Source organism: Mchenga conophoros, linkage group LG5 (genome assembly GCF_057382185.1).
Source record: "Mchenga conophoros isolate Kocher_MC1m ecotype Shallow Benthic linkage group LG5, M_conophoros_male_GT1.1, whole genome shotgun sequence".
NCBI classification, from domain to species: Eukaryota; Metazoa; Chordata; class Actinopteri; order Cichliformes; family Cichlidae; genus Mchenga; species Mchenga conophoros.
The window spans coordinates 11,412,491-11,428,984 of NC_140530.1; the positions used below are offsets into that span (position 1 = coordinate 11,412,491).

Sequence of the window (16,494 nt, forward strand, 5' to 3'; positions counted from 1 at the left end):
TACTGGTTCACATTACATGCACTCCTTCACTGTAGCTTGTGATCACATCACTGTGTGCCAGAAAGAATGCTGGCTTTTTCCATAAAAGTGTATCTGCACAGATATCCTTACAATTCAACACTCCGTCCTCTACATTTCTTAGTCCTCACATGATTTATAGAAATTGGTTGCCACGCTGTGGGCCAAGAGAAATGGATGGTTAATTTAAAAAGTAAAAAAACAAGGTACCTTTTAGGGTAGCCACTCCTGACCATTTATTCCTGATGTCTGTCCAACTAAATTAGCTTTAACCTTTAACCCCAAAACAGCACCTAGGATAGAAAAGGGCACTTTATCATATCCATACTCCGCTGTGCAATGTTAGATAATAACCCTTGAGTTTCAGTGTAAATGTTACACTCCCCATTAGTGTAAAAAGGTTTTTTCCATTTACAAAAAAATAAATTAAAAATGATTTATTTATATGTCATTTAATTTTAACCAAAATTATGTCACTGGTATTTGCAGTGGCCTAATTGTTCTTTCGAGGTTTAAGTGCTGCTGAATTAGCCTACTTTACCTTGCAGGCTTCATCCCACATGGATGACCTTCTTTTTTTCCCCTATATTGCCGAGGTCTGTAGCGCCTCCCTCCCACGCAACACGAAGCCCACGCCACGTTTTCAAACATGCAGGCAGCTTTTGAGCCGCTACGCCGCCATGAGCCACAGGAGAGCTCAGTGGGAGGGGCATGTGATGATTACTGCCAGGTATAGGTGCCTGCATTCCTACAGAGGGCACTTTTACTGAACATGAATGCACAGACTGAAATAGCACATCTTCACATAAAAAAGCCTACAGCGCCGAGGTTTGAGTTTAGCACGCCAACCAGTGGAAAGACAATACTAAAATTATCACATGTAAATGGCACTACCCACTCATTATTGGCTGCATCTGATGGTGATAAATGAACACATCCACAAACACAATGTACCGTTTGTTCAACACAGAGACCACACAAAGCAAATGTTAAAGCGACTATTGGTCTCACCAACAAATGGAGGAGTCTCTGTGCGCATCACATCTTTGTGTTGATCATACTTGCTGATGAAGTTCATTTGAGGAGTTCGAGAGCGGTTGGATGCAGTTATGTTCTGTTCAGACGTCGCTGTATGCTCTTATGTGCGATTTCACCAGATGGACATACAGAGATTCCTTGATGTGTGAGCGAGAGTCTGTGGGGACATTATGTTCTTTTGCAGCATAGCCCTGAGTGATTATATAGGCTATATGTACGGAGCTGCACGTTGTCCTCATGTTATTCCTCTTGTAGGAGGCTTAAAAAAACCTAGTGAAGAAATGTAAAACCTGTTGTTTTTTTTGTTTTTTTATCTTGGACGAAGTCTGAGTAGCTCTGACCCCCAGCTGGAAATTTAAACAAACTTGCAACACAGCACACACGCGAAAGAAAAACTCAATTCATTCTTTTAATTCACTGTTTTGTGACACATTCACATCAAAACACTGTGGAGAAAACTTCTAAAGATATTCTTGGTGTACATATATTATATATTTTCACTTGTTAACATTCACTAATGCATTATTAGTGTGATAAATCACACGGCCGCTGCAATGAACAATAGCGTGAGTACAATGTTAGAGCAGTGAACACAAGCAGGTAAAGTCAACACTACTCTTTATAACGCCAGGAAGCTGTCAGGGCCCAGCTGTGGTGACCGTTATACTCCTCTGGGAGGAGCTGACCTGTGGGACCGCATGTCTGGGTGCAACGACACAGGGACGAGGCAGCTGGATCACTGCTCTGCTCTAGGAAAGTCGTTTTATAACCACACACTTCCGTTTCATCATGTGGGCAGTATTTACATCATTTACATGAATTTTCTTCTAAGCAGCTTTACATCTAAAATGCAGTCTAAGACTATAGACCTGGAATAAACACAGTATCTGTGAATGATGATTGTGTCTTTTCTTTCCCATCACGAGTCACATGAGAAGATTTCTCATGCTAACAGTGAACGCGAATCTACAGCCAGCGGCCAGTTAACTTAGTTTAGCATAACAAGTGGAAACAGGGGGAGACAGCTAGACTGCAATACCAAATAATATATTACACCATTTGCTATAAACTGGGGGCAAAAGAAGTGTTGCGAAATCTTATGCAAGCGCTTTAATATCTTAGCACACGATAAACTCACACTAAAGCAAAACTTGATTTACTAATTTACACTTTTAACTGTCCTCTGACTTGTTCTTTATCGTCTCTCCCCAGGCAGACCCTGAAAAGTTAAAAGTTTATCAGCTGTCACTGAGCCTTTCATTTAAATATCTGACATGCTCCCTTTTTTTGTTCCGAATGCACAGTATACCATTTAGCGGAACGTTTAAGGCAGAGATAATATTAAATACATTCAAAGAATTTATGTGTTTGAAGTGCCTTGGAGGCTTTAAGTGGGAGAAGGCAGATCATATCTTCTGCTGGCTAAACACATTCTTTGGAGTGGTTATGTAAGCACCACTATGAGGATGCTCTATTATTCAGCTCCATATGTAAATAGACTTCAGTGATTCACAGAGTGCAAACTATGTACAGTGTGTGTTGAATGATTCTCTGCAGAGGCTGTGAGTGCCACAGTGATTGTGACACCCTGCTTCCACTGCAGCCTGCGATGAGGGGAGAGTGTAGCAGGAGCTTGCTGCTGGTGGTTACATTTAAAGGTCTCCCCAAGGTGTAAATGTGATTTGCACATTTCTCACACCGGCTTCTCGCACCGACGAGCTTCATTATGGAGCCTGACCTGCATGTTTCAGTCTCACAGGGCTTCTCCCAGGCAGCGTTCGGTACCTTCGCTCGCTTCTAGACGCACCTGCCTGCTGGTCTTTCGGTTGTCCACCCAGGAGTTGTGTATGACAGTCCCACCTGGTGAAGGGTCTACCTGGAGCAGGGACACCACCCTCTTTTTAACCTTGGCGCGAAGGGCACGGCGCAGTTTCTGTCGGGTGAAAGCGTACAGCAGCGGGTGGGAGACGGTGGTTCCGTAAGCCAGAGCGAGGAACCAGAGGCGTAGGCTGACGAGGACGTCGCTGGGGCCGATGCCCAGGATTAGGACGTTGGTCACTGAGAGGGGAGCCCAGCAGCCCAGAAAGGTCGAAATGATGATGAGGGACATCTTAAAGACACGTCTCTGACGCTCTCGGCGATCTCGATGTCGTCTCACTGCCCGCCGCAGGGCGATGATGGCCGACACGGAAGCCTGAACGCCCACTGTGGCTGGCATGGGGGTGGCAGCGCCCATGTCAGAGCTGACGAGCGGAGCAGAGGATGACACGGCATGGGGAGAGGTAGCTGTCGGGGTTGGGGATGGGATGAGGGGAGGGTGGTTGAGCTGTTTGGTATTATCTGTCGTGCATTGTTCTCCTCCTAACTCCCCACCATCAGTCGTTAGCCCCGGCTTCTCCTTTTTTTGCCTCTTGTGGCGCCCTCTGCAGGAGGGGCCCCTGAACCGCTGGCCCTTTTTCATGTGGGAACCAATGCGGATGTTTAAAGCCCTCAATATTCTGGAGTAGGTAAACAACATGACTGCCACCGTGGTGAAGAAGATGGGCACTTGGAGGATAAGATGGTAATACCTACCGGGGCCGGTGTGAAAGCCCTGACCACCAACACATAGGACGGTCCGGTTACGCCATGCTGGCGCCACAGTGGAACTAATGTCATACGAGGACAAAGGCAAGGATTTCTCCGTCTCCCCTGCTTCTTCTTCAGTGGACCACTGCAACTCCAAGAATGGGATAAAAAACACAGCGAGCGAGGTGATCCAGACGGCGATCAGCAGCAACGCCGCCCTGTGTGTCGTCAGCAGCCTGTTGGCCGGTCGTACCGAGATGTCGTATCGGTCCAAGCTGATAACCAGGATGTTGATGGCTGTGGCGATGCTGGCAAAGGTGACACAGGCCTCGTGGAAGCAGCACACCAAGGCCAGGTTGGGTCCCGGAGGCAGAAGAACAACAACCAGAGTGAGGGGCACACACAGCACGCACACCGCCACATCCAGCACGTGGAGGTTGACGGTCACCATGTTGCTCACAGAGTCCACTAAATTGGATTGGGAGCAATAGAGCACCAGCACAGTCAGGTTGCTGCTGAATCCCAACACCAGCTCCAGCATGAGGAAGGCGGTGAGTGACACCTGGAAGCCCAGCGAGTACGGAGGGTACCAGGACGCAGGGGTGCTGAAAGAGCCGCCTCCTCCTCGCTCCTGAAGGACTCCGAGTCCCTCCAGCCCAGCGGCTGTCCGAACCCCATCAGTAGTGGCCGGGCCTGACGTGTAGCTGCCGATCTCCATGACGACCTCTCAGTCTTCATATATTGTATCTGTCACACTGCTGATGAGCTCCCATGATGCACCTGGCCGATCCTCCATGATGCAGGGATGAATAACAGCTCTGTGACAGCGCTGCGGAGAAGGGAACACAACGCAGACAGATGAGAGATGAACTGTGCAGGAGAAAATCAAAACACATTATTCTCTCTCACAGCATGACAGAGATCCCAACATAACTTTGGATAAAAACAGAGATCATAACTTATCCATGTTTGCCAAAAGAATTCTGTCTGTCTGTCTAACACATTTGCACGCATTAACTCCAGCATCTGCAGATTGAGCAGGTGCTGCATTATGCATCAATCCATCCTTCATTCTGTCTCCTATCAGTATTACCATTCTGACTCAGCCACAGCTTGAGACGTGAACACAAGCTGCCAGAACAGCAGGCCGTCGCAATAGGCCATCACTAATGTGTACTGGAGCTCTGGGGAATGGCCCAAATTGAATGGAGCTAAATAATTAGACCTGCAAGAAATCAACTACTCTCAGTGGATCAGTAAATACAACACACTCAGCAGGTTACACAAAATTGGTTATGATCTTTTCTCTGCCAGCTGTAACAGACCGCATAATGCATTTAAAATAGCTCCGGCACCGAAGGGGCATATTTATTGGAAAGTGTTGGTAAGCCTTTGCCAGCTGACAAGCATACATACAGACATGCACATAGCATCGATGCCAACATCAGAGTGTAATTTGAAGAGTTAGACTACTTCCCTTAAAGTACTGTAAAAAAAAAAAACCAAAGGAATGACTGTAAAATACTCCAGACATAACCAATCATAAGTCAGACCTTTAATGTGATCACTTTTTAAAACAGATACTGCTCATTTTAGGGCCAGGGCAAAGGCGGGTAGAGCTGCCTTTCCTAAATACCCTAAATTTATTATGTGCCTAATGTTCATGACTGTAGTGATAGAACAACGTGAGTCCGAACGATGACAAGGAAATCGACTTATATAACGCTTTTAAAACCTTGTTCTTGGGACTTTTTAAGCCTGTTATATGAGATTTGACAGGTGATCCTATCGATGTGGATAAACACTAAAATGACAGCTCAAATAATTGCCCTGATGCATTGCAAAAATGTTAGACAAGGAGTAAGAATTTCTTCTGGGATGATTTTGATCATACTGATAAGGACTAAAACTAAAGAAACTATTTGTGTTTCCCTTTTTTCTAAAGAACAGTTTTTACTTCACCTAACTAAAAATGAGTTTTCCAGCGCACAATATTAAAGAGTTAACTAACCTCAGCCCACAGACACAGCCTATCCTTACTGATAAACACCAGCAGTATGTCATTGTTACATCGACAGCTACAAGATTAAAGTCAGTGTGTAAAACACAGCCGCTCATCATTGATTGTGGAGGGGGAGCGGAAACTAATTGCACCTGCGGGAAATCAACCGAACAAGTGAAATCACGGCTTCATATGTCTCTAAATTGCTATCTGAATGAATATCTTGGCATCAGGTGCTCAAAACATTTCGTGACTGGCCTCCGAGTCGAGAGCACAGGAAACTGACTCCAGCACAACAAGTCGAGCCTGAAATATCAACCTCCGCTCTGGTAACAAGGCATTCAGCTGAGTGATAGACTCATTTTCTCCTCACCTCCGTTACCACGGAAACCTCGCTACAAGGAACTACATTAATGAGGGCACAGGTACGCTGAAGTGCGGGACACTGAGCAGTAGAGTAGTAGTAGTTAGAACAGCTCTCAGCTACAAATCGGAGAGCTTGAAACGCGCCGCATTCCTGCGGAACAGACAGAGGAGACCGAATAAGTGTCGTGATGGGGCTTCCTGCTCAGCTTTGAGCCAACAGTGCCAGCAGCGGTAAAAGCCTTGTGCTACAGATGTTTTGAATAACGTGTCTTATAATCCATGTCACAATGACTCTGCTGACTTTCGTGCGTCCCCTTTTTTCCCTTGGCAATACAAACAACTCAGTGTGGAAGGAAATCAAAGTCCCACGAGATTTCGAGATTGTGATTAAACTATTTTAATTCATATAAGCAAATTCTACGAAATCTAAGTTATGGCAGCACTGACTAAGCCAGAAAGGATGCAGATTCCTGCATCAACTTTCAACTGTAAAAGTTTCCCTCGAGGACGCAGCGACAGATAAAAAGGATGAAACTGTTGGGGTCAAGGGTTCGGGTTTTTCCTTTGATTTGTCTCTTGTCTGTTCTTCATGGGGATTTAAGGAGAAATTAAAGAGGGGCCACTGGGGAAAAAAAACAAAACATGGGTTTGGTGGGGAAAAAAATAAACAACAAAAACTGAGTGAAGAGCTGATGGTGTGCAAGAGCGCAGACTCTCGCAGCAACTTTGCTGGACTCGGATTGGAGGTTTCCAGCTGGCCTGATCGTCCACAGACTGTCTGATTGTAGCAAGGGATTGGATGGAGAAGGTATGAATCCATTTAAATGAATTCATACCTTTAAAATGTGCGTGCACTGAGAGACAGATTACAGCAATCGCCTGAGTGAGGGAAGGAAGTAGAAAAGAAGGGTGAACCAGACGCAGCGGTAAACAAGATGTCCCAGGGAGCAGAGGTGGCAGTCTTACATCAGCCTTCCTCTAACTGCGGCTGGTTTCCTGGTTGCATCCAGTCCCCAAAAGACTGCTTCAGTCCCCAAAGACTCCACTCATGATTGCCTGAGTGAAAAGCTGCGTGATGACTGCACGGGTTAGACGCTCAGCACAGGAAAGGTGTAGATATTACAGAGCGTAAAATTACAGCAGAAAATCAACCTGCTTGAAAGGCTTTTCTGTGGGGACTGTTATCACAGGCTTCATAGTGTTCTGCTTTAAGAGAACTGTGGCTCTGTTGTTTTTTTCTTTTCAAACTTTGCTCTTTTTTCTTTTTGTAAAGGTATGTTTTATAGTTAAATATGATTCATCATCTATATGTTAAAAGGCTCAGTTTCAAAGGGCATTTGTGTGATGCAGACAGGTGAAAAATCAATCAGTGTGCCCCTCCTGCTTGAACCAAAGTGACTCATGTCTGACCCTGGAGAACAACGCGCGGTTTCACACTGGTCTGCATTCACAAGCTGCTTATTAATAATTTGCTTCCTCTTTGAAAAATGCCAATCAGAATGAGAATGAGCGAGTCAAATTTGGCGTTCGTTGCTTGAATTCAGAAACCAGCACTGCCGCTTTGTCACTGTCCCGTTGTTAGAGGAAAGCAAGTGTGAAACCAGGTGCATTTCTTAAGATGCTTTGCTAATTAACTTGCACACCAGGGAGTTCTCCAGGTAACTGTGAATGTGTGTGTGTGTCCATTTTCTGGCTCTGCAACAATATAATAATAAGGCAGTATTCTCACTCAGGCCCCGGCGCGCTGAGAGCCAGGAAAAGCCCACATCGAGGTGCTAGATTTGATAAGTGGCTGGGCTACCTCGGCAACACCTTTTCCCTTCAAACCTGGGACAGGGTAATGAGGTTCAGCTTGATCGCAGTGACACATTTTCAGCTGAGCTCTACAGGTAGTGCTGAGAACTGTGACATTGTGCTCTGTGTGTTCTCTGAAGTTGTAAATTGAGCCAAGGCTATTCCAGTGAAAAGATGACTGGTATTTCAATCTGTTGTAGTTTATATTTTTAAAATGATGTCATGTTATGGGACATTTCCATCACCCCATGTGCAGGCACGGAAAACCCAAGGCAAGGACGGCAGTTTCAGAGTTAGCAATTTTTTGGCCAGAAGAGGCACAGTAACTTCCCATTCTTCCTCAGGGAATGTTGAAAGTTTGTTAAGTAAGCTACTATGTCCTGACACTTTGTTTCTGTACAGGTAAAATAAAAAAGACTATAATGTGGTGAGCTGAATTTTACTTCCTGCAGTTAGAGCCTGGAAAGCAGTTTCTTCCTGGGTACTGATTGGTTACCTGGGCGCGGTTATCTTCCTGTCAAACTCTTGGCAAAAATTCAAATGAAGGCTACTTAAATATTCCTAAGTATTTGTAAAAAATGATGCCCTAAAATACATGGTGTTAGATTCAGTTTCCAAAATCCTGGACGCCAGAACTGCTTTCATAGGACTTAAAACGGTAACTAATCAGATGTACTCAATTAACTGATCATCAGTAAGTGTGAGCACCTTTATAAAAGCAGATGTTTGGGCAATTTGCTGGTCTGGAGGATCCAGGTGTCCCAGCAAGGTCAGATACAGTTTCTCTAAACGGTGCCAAATTACGAAAGAAATTAAAATGTTACAAACCTCAGAATCTGCAGACTTACAGTAAAATTAACATTCTGTACATATTACAGCAGCTCTGCTCCACAATAAAAGCATCTCATCAGGCCAACCCGCACCCCAGACTTCTCACCCAATGAAAACATTTACTACATGAAATCAAAAATCTAACTGCTAAATAGCTGACCAGGTAGATATCAGATAAGAATGAGTGGTTTGGCTCCCAAGGAGAAAGTGATGCAACACAGCCAACTTTTTTGTTTTGTTGTTTTTTTTTAAACTCAAAATAAACATTTTTCAAAACTTTCACAATAAAAGCCTTAGTCCAACTGAATATTGTAGTCCTTATTTCAGGTCATGACCACATACAATATAAATATTTTCATTTGACTCTTCACGATACTTTATATCACATTTGGATCTTGAAGCATAAAATATTATATTTATATAATTATTTATTTAATTTGAAGGAGCATCTCTTGTGTTTGATGTCATTTATATTAAAATAGTTTTTTGTTTTTTTTTTGTTTTTTTTTTATGTGACTGGTTTGTGGTGCTGATTGTGTCCTTTGTGATGTTGTTTATGGCCCAGATTTGGAATTCACAACTTTTGTGCTTATTTAGAAACTAAATAGCTGATTTATTAGGTTTGTTAGAGATATTAACTTTGTTTAATATTTTCTTTATGTTATTTTAACAGAAGCCTTCAACATAACCATACAAACAATAGACAAAAGCTCCAAACACAGGGGGGATAGCAATCTGACTGATATATCTTTTTTCTGATTTTGTCATTATTGTTTTATTTTGAAAATAAATAGTTTTTCCAAAATGCAATTTAAAAAAAAAAAAAAAAGAGATTGCTGTGTTTTTTCTGTTTGTGTGAAGTCATTTTGAGAAATGTAGGAAATGGACAGATTTTAAGCACAAATCCTCTAATCATCAGACAATAATCTGTCAGTATAATGAATATATTTCTAACAGTGCATCAAAGCCTCAGCGGGCAGGTGAATTTGCAAAGCCATGCAGCACGTTCAGAGCTAATGCTTTCCACACAGATCTAAGCGATGCCTTGCAACCTCTTCCCCTCTGGTGTGGGGAAACCAGACAGTGTGTGAAAGACACTATATGGCATGTATAATTAAACAGCTAGGCACATCAGCAATTCCCAGAAGCAGCAGGACAAAGATTAAAAAGATGAAAGTTAATCTTGCTTTTCCTCTGAGACAAGCTGATGTAACAGGTTTTCAAAGTGACACGGCTAGTGAGAACGGAGGAAGAAACATACATGAATGGGAAATGCACTGGAACTTTATGCTTTAAAAAAAAAAGGGGGGGGGGGGGGAATGCTGTGGAAAATGATGTTTTTATGAATACATAAGAAGGTTAGTGGCACTGAATACACTACTCTTATGGCCCCAGTGGCAGCCTAAGCAGACGTAAACACCACTGGATGATAAGCATGGATGTACTGAAAGAGAAAAACTCAAAGGGAAAAATCTAAAAATAGCAGCAGAACTGAAAGCAGCCTAGAGACACACAGAAAGATGGCCTTGAAGGGGAGGTTAGAAGAAATTAAAATTAGATCTTGGATTTTTCTTCATTCCTTTCACACGTATGTGGAGCCACAGTAAGTCAGCTCTTATTGTGACAGCATGATGAGCCCTGCCATGAAGGGTTAGAGAATTTACATGTGCTATTTTATGCAATTGCAACCATGATCGTTTCCTGTAAACAGTCCATCAAGTTAAACGAGAGTTAAACCCGAGGACACTGGTTGACATTGCTTGGTTTGATTTGTGCTACCCTGAGGTTCATGCAACGTCCCCTCTGAGGGATTTATGCATGCACCACAGAGATGACATTTCACAATGTAATGTGTTTCTAAGAGCTCACGTGTTTCACATGTTTCTGCGAGATTGGGCTCATGCACATGCTCCTTAGGATGAAGACTGTAGCTGCTGTCCTCAGGTGCAAGCTATTTCTTTAGTTTAAACACTAACCAAAGCGCATGCTACCCGATGCATGTGTTCCTAATTGGTGGTTAAAACCACACACTAAAATTAAGGAGAATCTCAACATACACAATGTTGTACACAATCTCCAACATTAGGGGTTGATGTGTTCGCTGCTCTACATCTTAAAAACTTTTACTCAGCTTCTAGCTCAAAAAAAAAGTGTTTTTCCTCCACTAAAATATAAAGTTATGCAAGATACCTGGAAATCTAATCAGATTAGAAATTCCAACAAAGAAAGGCACGAGGAGAGAATAAAGTTTCTGCCTGTGCTGCTGTTGAGTGAGTCAGTGTGGCAGCAGGACAGAAAAAGTCGCATTAAAATAAAAAGATAATGTGATCAGTATGTGCAGCGTGAATGTAATCATGTTACATTTATGTTTTGCAATCACTGCATTGGGAAAAAATCATAAAATCTAGTTTCTGGGAATCTGATCATTCAAAATTTTGTACAAAAAAAAAAAAAAAAAAAAAAGATAAAAAGGCAGCTTAATCACAAGAATGCCACCAACAAGCTGAAGGAGCTCTGATTCTCACAAGACATTACAAAGGACAAAGCAGCGCAGAAGAAGAAGAGCAGGGATGACAGCACTGAAGTCTGCAGTGAGGGGGTGAAGAACAACACAAAAAGGCTGAAGCTAGCATGAGAACACAGAACATATACGTTCAGTCGGTGTAATAAACACCCAGCAGCACAGTGTGTGTGTGTGTGTGTGTGTGTGTGTGTGTGTGTGTGAGTGAGTGAGTGAGTGAGAGTGTACCATGTAGACTCCTGTTGAGACATCAAGCTCTCTCTCTAGTCACCACGCGAAGACAGAGACAAAATGACACATAGGAGCACAACACATTGCCGGAGTAACACACACACACACACACACACAAACACACTTTTACAACAGGATGCCTGCTGAGCTGACAGTAAGTGGTCTTGGAGAAAAAGGTGAAAGAATTGAAGATGAAAGTTCAGACTGTCTCACAGTGCTGCAAATGTTTGGCATTATTTGTGTGCCAGCAGATGAAACGATAATAAATCCAGACTGAAGTCTAGATCCTTGAGTGAATCTGTCCTTAAACTTAGATTAAATTACGGTTTCCATGTTCCAACTTCATGCAAAGATCATGCATATTATTATCAAGTGCACAGGAATTTTCTAAAGGTAAACAATAAGCTTCAATGCAAATGCTAGTTTGATATGGTTGTGACGTGAAAAACACAATTAAACACCGCCCTACCACGGCTGATTTTCAAAAGTCTAGTTTTTATTTTATGTTGGTCACTAAAATGTTTTAGTTTTTAGTTAAGTTTGAGTTGTTCTGTACATCTCCATCATCCCTCACGTGTAGATATGACAGCATGGACACTGCACAATACAAATTCTACGAGTTCATTTTACAAAACCATTCCTACTCTAGATCCACTTTTTCTGCATCACATACATCACAACAATGGTTACAGTGGAATGGGAGGAAGCATCAGCAAGAAAAATGCTTTGCGAGGAATCATCAATACACCTTTACTAATATGACCTAAAACATCCTCTGATGTTTTTGTCTTTCCACAACATTTCTTCAGGATTAAGATCAGGACTTTTTCTTAGCCACCACAAAACATCATCTTTATTCTTCTTTGTCCGTTCTTTGCACAGCAACCTGTATGTTTTGCATCGCTGTCTTGCTGCACGCGTACTCTCTCTTAAATATTTCAGTTCATGTCGTTTGTGTATTTTAGAATTCGAGAGCACGGTTCAAAACTCATTGCTCTAATAGTGCCTGTGAGCCTCGTGCAGAGCCATCGAAGTATGACCAAACCATGATACCATCACCACCATGTTTCACAGATTGGATCATGTTCAGCTGGAACGTTGATCCTTTCGGCTTTTCTGCCTGCAACTGTGGAGCAAAGCTCCACAGTTGCAGGCAGTGGTGGACTCATGGTGGACTCATAAACCTGAACGTTAGTCAATGTGAGAGAGACCTTTCATTGATTAGATCTCCGCAACTATTAAATGTCCCGCTCCTGAAGTGATCTCTGTTGGCTGATCACTCCTGTGGAGGGTAACAAGGTCTTCAGTTTCCTTCATTTGTCTGTCGGTGGATTGATGGAGTCCAGAAGCTTCAGAGATGTGTCTCCAGCCCGACGATCATCAGCATCTTGCATTTGTTCGTACCGTTATTCACTTCCTCGTGAGTTGTGGAGATCTGACTTTTGACAGATCCCTATTATTTTGATTAAAAACACAGCTAATCGCCATTCCACTGAATGATATTTGACCATGACTCCGCCTACAAATTAACTGCTAATCTTGGGGGTCACTATCTGAGCATCCGCTTGTGTTCGTTAGAGACCCGTCAGACTTTGATAAATGTGGCATTTCTTTTTCCTGGTGACTTAAAAATGAAATGACATGAAAATTCAAGTTGGTGTCAAAATTAATTTAAACTGTAGGAATCAAAACTAGCTGATTTATACTTGCGTGCACTTGAACAGGATACAAAACAAACAAAAGGGAACCAAACAAATTACACTGTGCATAAAGAAACCCTTTACAACATAATATTGTAAGTACTGTAGTGTCTCACCACAGTTTTCAAGCACCGAGGGGCAAAGTAAATGGTCTGCGTCCGTTTGATTGCTTTATTGATCGATTGTCTGGGCTTTTTACAATCTTTAATTTATGACCGCTGTTTAAGTTGCATCCATTTTTTTCTATGGTAGATTATAGCTTTCCTGATGTCATAAATATTTCCATTCATTTCATAATGAAGCTGAAAAAAAAAAATAGAAAAAAAAAGCAATCAGGAAGGCATGAAATATGTAGACTCCAGAGAATGCTTCAAAAGAGATATGGGGAGTATAATCAAGCAATTCCAGACTTTTTTTTTCTAAGAGTAATCTTTAATGCATTCATGTCTTTAAATGATGGCTGGGAAGATTGGAGGAGTTAACTTGCACACACACTGTGAGTGCACCTATTGCCATTTCAGTTACAGACCATCAAACAACTTGGTATTGGGGAAACAAATCCATTATTCAGGCAGACTTCCCAGATGGCAGAGGGGTAATTCAGGTTTGAGCAAAGCATCCTACTGAGAGCCTTTATGTTGTCCTGTTACCTGAATAATTCATTGCAGTGCCAAAATATGGACCTGAAATAGCCAGCCATAGAAAACCTAAGCTGAGGGAAGAGGCAGAACAGGTGAGGAGAGAAGATGTGTGTTGTGAATGAGAGATATGAGAGAAATAGCTTCTTGGTGAACGCTCATAAGGTTATTTAACTTGGCAAAAGAGCCAGTTAGAAGACAGTTTATCCGTTTAGTGAGATGGCAACATAGACAGACAGGCACACACGCACACACACACTTTCTGCCTTCATGTGTCAGGCGGGATTTTGCTTTCTCTCCTTCATGTTCACAATCAAAGCCGTTCACAGCAGAACACGGGGACCGTATGGTGGAGACACAGCTCGGACCAAACACTTTCATCAGACTTCTCCCTTTTTCTCTCTTTACTTTCCTCCACCTCCACACTGTTGTCACCAGCCGCCCTCCTTTCTCTGTTACTCCTCATCTCGCCTGCTGCGTCTAGTTTCATTTTCAAAGTCGTCCTTTGTCCTCTGCACATCTTTTTTTTTTCTTGTTTTTGTTCTTTGACAAAGTGTTGCTCACGATTAACCGCTGAGACAGAAGCTGCATGACGCAGCCCGCAGATTGCACGAGTATCAAGTTATTTATTTGACTTTATAATGGCAGACAGCAAGTCTGACTCCGCCCAGAGCAAATTTAAATTGTTTGTCTTCTGTGCCTCTGAAAATAAATACATCTGGACCACTAACTGCAGCTAATAGTTTTTTCCTTTTTCCATCATCAATTTTCAGATTGTTTTCTTGACTGTTCATTCAATCTAAAAGTATTTTTGAAATGCAGACTTGCAATCACATCTTTTTCAGACGTTTAATCACAGGGGAAAAGAAGACATTTCTTTCCCTAAAATGTTTTAAATTGCTGATACTTAACCAAAATAAAGTGCAGGGAGAAGTCTATCTTAACTTTAAGTTTTAAAGTGGTGCATATGAGGCCAAAATATGGATTTTGTGGTAACTTACCCTCATGAATAAAAAAGGTGAAGTAGGTATGGTCAGTAATAACTGTAGGCTGGCGGGCTGTGAGATTACGACTTGTGCATGTCCCCAAGGCCGTTGGAGCACACAGCAAAATACAAACTGTTAAGCATCGCAGGCATACACACAATCCAAACAGACAGCCTCACTTTGATGCGCGCGGTGAAATGTTTCCAGCGGACCGCGTTGATGACTCCCTCAGGAGCGTGGGAGAAAACACAGAGCTTCGGAGACCGTAACTGTGTCAAGCACCCACTCCCACACACAGCCGGAGGTTCTAATAAAACCCAGATTCCTCTGCTAAATCGATATTTCGTGAAGCACTTTGTGCCAAAAAGCGCGCGGAGCGATGCGCAACAACATTTTTAATCACACGAACCCTGCATACAAAGCTGCATATAGCCCAATCAACACATTAAGTTAGATGCAATCGGCGCTACGTGCAGTCATAATAGTTCATAAACATCAGGTTCTAAATTTGCGTTTAACATACGCTGCGTAAAAGTTAAACTTAAGCATTTTCAAAACTTAAGCAGGTGGTTTAATATGTGAAATCCATCCATACTAATCAGACCTTTAATTAGTAACTTTTAATAATGGACAGTGGTGACGTGCATGCCAAATACTTGCCAAGCGCTGCGCATTATATACTGAAATGTCGGGGTTTTTTTCGTTTTTTAATCCATTATTTATTTATTGCCAATTAGCACTCTTACCTTTCAGAACCTTGGGCTCAACGATCCATTCCTTCACCATGAGAGTGCTGATGAGAAGCGTCCCTTCTGTCCAGAGGTGTGTACGAGCCGAGCGCATGCTCAGCGGTAGCAGCTCCAGGAGGGAGTGCTAACAGCAACACAGCCTAGTGGGACAGACAGACGGCTGCAGCTCATCCCCTGCTGGATCCACAGAGGACTCTGCCGTCTGTAGGACTTCAGCTGACTGGGTGAAGGAGGCGGGATCATCACGACCAAACACTGTACACCACTTACAAAGTTAAATGACTAATATTTGAAAATATAGTTGTAGTGGTATTTGAGGAACAGCTTTGAAGCCTGATCTAGATGATTATAAGAGCCTGTTTTTGTGCAAGAAGCTGCTTAAAAAAAAAAAAAAAAAAAAAAAAAGTTTGAATCACTTTTTACGTTGGTAGCATGGCGATCCAATTTTTTTCTTGAATCAGATTTTACAATACAGCTATAATTTTACAATCAAACCTGGTCAAGGTCAACTAATATTAAAGCAACACATGGCCAGTTATTTTTACTGTGCATAAAAACCCTAAAATTGCAGACAAGCCCCACAGCCTGAAAGAGCTAACACAAGCCAAAGACATCAACATTGATTGAATCTTTGCTACTTTAAACACACACACACTCTTGAGTGGTGCCTCCTTGTTTCCAGACACAATGATTGTGGAACAGCAGGACACAAAATGTACCTCTTGCCTCATTTCACCGCAAAGAATTTGGAAGAAATGGCCATTGTTCATACTCGCGCAGTATATACACAAATGTGTGCAAGTAGTTCATGAATTTAGAGACATGGACTGAATATCAAGTGACCAACCCAAGTTATTTTCTGTAGATAATGTCAAAGCAAAAAGGAATCTTCTAGATAACGCTGCGCGACAAGACCACAGTCGCACTCAGTTCATCAGGTTATGCAAGACAGCCACTTAGGCTAAAATCGGTCCTGCTTTTGCCACCGCCTTTCCTCAGCAAGATGGCACAAGTGGCACTTCTGCTGCCAGCTGAAAACATCTTTCTCTGTA

At 42.5% G+C, this 16,494-nt stretch overlaps 1 protein-coding gene across 1 annotated transcript; it reads right to left on the bottom strand.

Annotated features, from left to right (window-relative positions):
- Window positions 1-1,452: 1,452 nt before the first annotated feature.
- LOC146573842 (G protein-coupled receptor 22-like) lies at window positions 1,453-15,640 on the bottom strand. The gene is made up of 2 exons (XM_085273269.1): window positions 15,440-15,640; window positions 1,453-4,453 (listed from the first exon to the last, which is right to left on the bottom strand). Exon 2 carries the CDS (start codon window positions 4,340-4,342, stop codon window positions 2,810-2,812), a length of 1,533 nt encoding a protein of 510 aa, XP_085129395.1. The 5' UTR covers window positions 4,343-4,453; window positions 15,440-15,640; the 3' UTR covers window positions 1,453-2,809.
- Window positions 15,641-16,494: the final 854 nt, after the last annotated feature.